Source organism: Arachis ipaensis, chromosome B08 (genome assembly GCF_000816755.2).
Source record: "Arachis ipaensis cultivar K30076 chromosome B08, Araip1.1, whole genome shotgun sequence".
Lineage (NCBI taxonomy): Eukaryota > Viridiplantae > Streptophyta > Magnoliopsida > Fabales > Fabaceae > Arachis > Arachis ipaensis.
In genome coordinates, this window is record NC_029792.2 from 72,228,224 (window position 1) to 72,233,107 (window position 4,884).

The 4,884-nt window shown below is 42.0% G+C and overlaps 1 protein-coding gene across 1 annotated transcript; it reads left to right on the forward strand.

Moving 5' to 3' along the window:
- LOC107611108 (glycine-rich cell wall structural protein 1-like) lies at positions 3,714-4,121 on the forward strand. Its single transcript, XM_016313069.1, has one exon. It carries the CDS (start codon positions 3,714-3,716, stop codon positions 4,119-4,121), a length of 408 nt encoding a protein of 135 aa, XP_016168555.1.

Here is a 4,884-nt window from a genome sequence, read left to right on the forward strand (position 1 = left end):
ATGACTTGGATTAGAACTTTGATGCACTTTATTGCTTGATTTCAGGACAAAGGAAGCAAAGAAGAACCACATTAGTGGCTACGTTAGTTACACTAACATGGAATGGGAGTAACTTGAAAAGTTAATGAGAAAAGTAATTGCCAATAACGCTCTCAAAGCCATCATTGCCCACGTTAAGAGTCACGTTAACTAAGTTAACGTGAACTCTAACATAGAAGAAAGGAAATGGAGCCAACGTTAGTGACACTTAACATTATCACTAACGTTGGAAGGAACCCACACAAGCCCCAATAAGCCACGTTAACTCCCACGTTAACTAGTTAACGTGAAGAAGTGAGGTGATAGCCAACGTTGGTGACACCCAACATTGTCACTAACGTTGGAATGAGCCCACACAAGCCACTATGAGCCACGTTAACTCCCACATTAACTTAGTTAACGTGGAAACTAACATGGATAAGGGAATGATGAGCCAACGTTAGTGACACTCAACTTTGTCACTAACGTTGGAGATGGCTAGCATGGCCACGTTAGAAGCCATGTTAACCTAGTTAGTGGACTCTAACGTGAGAAATAGGGGCACATTGGAACGTTAGTGACAATGGTAAGTGTCACTAATGTTCTCGAAGATTGGCAAGCCTACGTTAAAAGAGCCACGTTAACTAAGTTAACGTGGACTCTAACGTAGAGAAGGGGGAGACTTCTCAACGTTATTGGGAAAGGTAAGTACCAATAACGTGTGCGAAGGACAAAGAGGCAACGTTAGTGGCAACGTTTCTGCCACTAAGGTTGAAGTTAACGTGGCTCTTACTTTGGTGAGGAATGTTAGTGAAAAAGGTGATTGTCACTAACGTTCTCGAACCCATATTTTCACTGAACGTTAACACCACTAACGTCCTGAGCTAAAGTCTCTGCCCACTTCACACTTTTTCTCTGCAAGTAAAGCCAAGCCCAATGAATAAGAGAACTACTTCAAACTCAAGATCCAAAGGCCCATACCCAAGACTTGAAGAGCCAACTAGAAGAACAGAAGAGTAGTATATATAGGAGTAGCTTTGAATTAAATTGGGAGTTGGAAATTATAGGGAGCCTCTTGGCATAGAACTACTCTCTGTATTTTACTTTCTCTGCACTTCTAGTTTCATCATGTATTCTCCATCTTTGTTTTCATTTTCTAGAGCTATGAACAACTAAACCCCCTTTCATTGGGTTAGGGAGCTCTGTTGTAATTTGATGGATCAATACTAGTTTTCATTATTCTTCTTCTATCTTTTCTCTTGATTTTACTTGAAAGCTTTCGATCTTCATCCAATTGGGTAGTTACCTTGTAAAAGAAGCTATTCATACTTAGATCTCTTTTGAACCTTGAAAGAGGAATGAAGAGATCATGCTAGAAATGCTTTCTCATGTTGGACCAAATTGGGTTTGGATGGATATTTGACTATAATCCTCTCAACACTTGATTTGGGAAATGCATGTGGTATAATCAGTGACCATATTTCATCTCTTCTCATGAGCAATTGACCAAGGAACTGGCTATTGATCAAAATTTGAGAGATTGAATTACAAGAAATTGTAATTCGATCACTTAAGATTGCCAAGGAGATCAATGAGTGCATTGATTGAGGAAGAGATGAAAATGAAATTGATCCAGAGAATGCAACATCTCCTGAGCCCAATGAACTCCCCATTCCTGATCTTACCCATTCTCTTTAATTTCAGTCATTTACTTTTATGAACAATTTCCCCATTCCCATTTAAGATTCTGCAATTTACTTCTAGTCATCTACATTCAGCTCTTTATTTCTAGCATTTACTTTTCTGTTATTTACTTTCCCGCCATTTAATTTTCTGTAATTCTCAACTCAAATTCTGATTCGCTCAACTAGAACATTCCTCTAATTAAAGTTGCTTGATCAATTAATCCCTATGGGATTCGACCTCACTCTATTGTGAGTTTTTACTTGACGACAAATTCGGTACACTTGCCGAAGGAAATTTGTTATGAGACAAGTTTTTCGTGCATCACATAACAAAGTTGCTCAGGATCTGGTGCCAGAGCCAAGCCTCATCATTCAGATACATAAGCTTGATTCCTTTAGGCATTGTGGTGTTCTTACCCATGACCCATGGGACAGTCAGATCAAGGGCTATCCTCTGCTTGACAGCATCCCAGTCAAATCTCATGAAGCGCATGTCCTCTTCAGCCTTTTGGTAACCGTCAGGCTAATTTGACTTATGCTGAAGGCGCAGAATATCCTCAATAGCCTCCTCAGTGACCAGTATCTGTTTCCCTCTGAGGTGCACTGCATCCAGGGAAGTCTTGAAATAGTTACAGTAAAATTCTCTTACCCAGGAAGCATTGACCTCTGTCAAGTTTCTCTCCAAGAAGAACCAGCCTCTTTGTTTGATCTGATCGGAAGTGTTCTGCTGTAGTTCTTTTAGAATTTTCAGAGTTCGCTCCAGGTACAGGTTTCTGGAGTTGGCAAACACCGGATACTTTAGCTCACAGTATCTGTTTGCAAATTTAATGGGATCATTGGCAGGGAGGAGCTGGTCAGCCTTCTCATGCGGGGTAAAGTGCTTTTCCCGTCAGGAGTCATCATGCATAATGTCCAGGATTGACATAGAGGATTCACCACTTTTCCTTTTGTCAGTTGTGGCTTTGCCTTTTCCCTTACGCTGAGGGTCAGACATCCTGAAAAACAGAAATCTAAGATATAATAAAAATAGGAAAACAAGTAGGCAAATAACAAGATAAGCACATAGTGGCAAAGGAGCAGTAGAATTATGAAATGAGTTGAATAATTGTGCATTCTAGATTGTTTCGAAGTTCAAAAACGGATATGAGAAATTACAATCCAAAATATGTTATAAGTAGAATACCTGTTAATTAGGAAAAACAATGATCATGCCATGAGTGAAAAAGTTGAAGGAGTTAGTTAAAAAGCAAAGGGAGAAGTTAAAAAGTTAAAATTGGTGAAAAGTGAAAAAGTGGAAAGCAGTGAGTTAGGAGAAAGAAAGTTAAAGTAAGTGGCATTGAGAATTGTTTCCTAAGTAACAAGAAATTCATAAATTCAAAGACTAGTCAACTCATATTCAAAAAATATCAGGTTACTGATGATGATTCATAAAGATATAAAAATAGCGAAAATTAAAATCGAATCATCAAAAGTGCAATTTATTAACCAGGAAATCGAAAGGAATAAGAATGCTGGCCCGTGCATTCATGAAGTGGTTTGGGAAAAGCTAAGTAATGCCAAATTCAAATTGCCAAAACCAAAACATGAATGAAAATCAAAACAATTTACAGAAAATTGGGCAGCATTCCGGCTAAAATTGGATGTTTCCGGGTAATAAACAGCAAGCAGAATAGTTCATATAAATTTAAACAAAGCTGCAATTACATATACGAAATATGAACATGAAAAAGCAGTGTAAAAAGTAGCACGAAACAGTAACGAACATCATATGAACAGTATGAACATCATAGCAACATTAGAATTGCGAAATTGATAAAACAAGAAGCACGAACAACGCAATTATCAGGCCTAAATCCACTAACCACTTCCTAGCTACCTAACCACCTAGAATCCACTACAAACATATATCTCTAACTATCCTAATTTTAAACGTAAACTGAAAAATATGCAACTAACTATGAATGAAAGAAAAGTGACGTTCGGCGGAACCTGGTGGTTAGAGGCACAAGAATGGAACGAAGAGAGATGGTGGGAGTGGGGTGGTGTTGGTGGCAATGCAGCGGTGGCGTAGGGCGGTGTGGCGGTGAACCGTGGTTGGCGCGGTGGTGGTTTGGTGGTGCTGGGTTAGGGTTGGGGTACAGGGAGGGAAATGGGGGTTCGAGGGTTGTGGGGCGGAGGGTGGTTGTGATGGTGGGAGGTGGTGCTGCGGGCGGACGGTGGTGGTTCGCGGTGGGGGGCAGTGGCGGAGGGAAAGAAGAGAGGGAAGGAAGAGGGGAGAAGGAAGAAGGGGAGGGGGTGGGCGTCGCGTTGGACTGGGTAGTTGGCACTGGTGCGGCGGCCAAGGGTGGTTGGCAGTGGCGATGGGTGCAGAGGAAGGAGGGAGAGAAAAAAGAGGGGGTTGGGGAAGGAGAGTGGTGACGCGGGGGGAAATAAGGGGTTTCACGTGGTTGGGTTAGTAATTTTGAATCCACGCAAACTCGTGGGGCACGTGATCGCGTGGCTAGGGGGAAATGGGGTGGATGCGGTCGCGTGGTTGACGCGATCGCATGGAATGGGTAAAAGGATGAATGACGCGGTCGCGTGGGGCATGCGACCGCGTCGACGAAAATTGTGCTAAATGCACAATTCCAGCGTCGTTTCAGCGCAACTCTCTATCTCCATTGGGGTGCCATAATATCCACGCGACGCGAACGCGTTGCTCACGCTTTCGCGTGGGATGGGTGTTTTGCAAGTGATGCGTTCGCGTCAGGAATGCGAACGCGTGGGCCGTTTTGTGCTAAACGCACACCAACCGCACGATTCCAGCCCAGATTTCTGGGCGTTAGATTTTTACGCTGATTTCCAGATTACGCATCCGTGTGAGTGACGCGAACGTGTGGGAGGTAGTTTTCGTAACTGACGCGAACGCGTTAGCAATGCGGTCGCGTCGCGCCCCTTTTTTTTCATATATGCAGGTATGCAATTATGCAGTATGCAATGCTAATGCAAATGCTATGAATAACATCCAGGTTCAATAAAAATAATATAACATAAAATCAAACAGTACGAAATAAAAATTGAAAAAGAAACGACCATACTATGGTGGGTTGTCTCCCACCTAGCACTTTTAGTTAAAGTCCTTAAGTTGGACATTGGATGAGCTTCCTGTTATGGTGGCTTATGCTTAAATTCATCCAGAAAT

Bases quoted from the DNA above. Each gene is read 5' to 3' on its own strand.
- LOC107611108 (XM_016313069.1), top strand. From the start codon at position 3,714: ATGGAACGAAGAGAGATGGTGGGAGTGGGGTGGTGTTGGTGGCAATGC.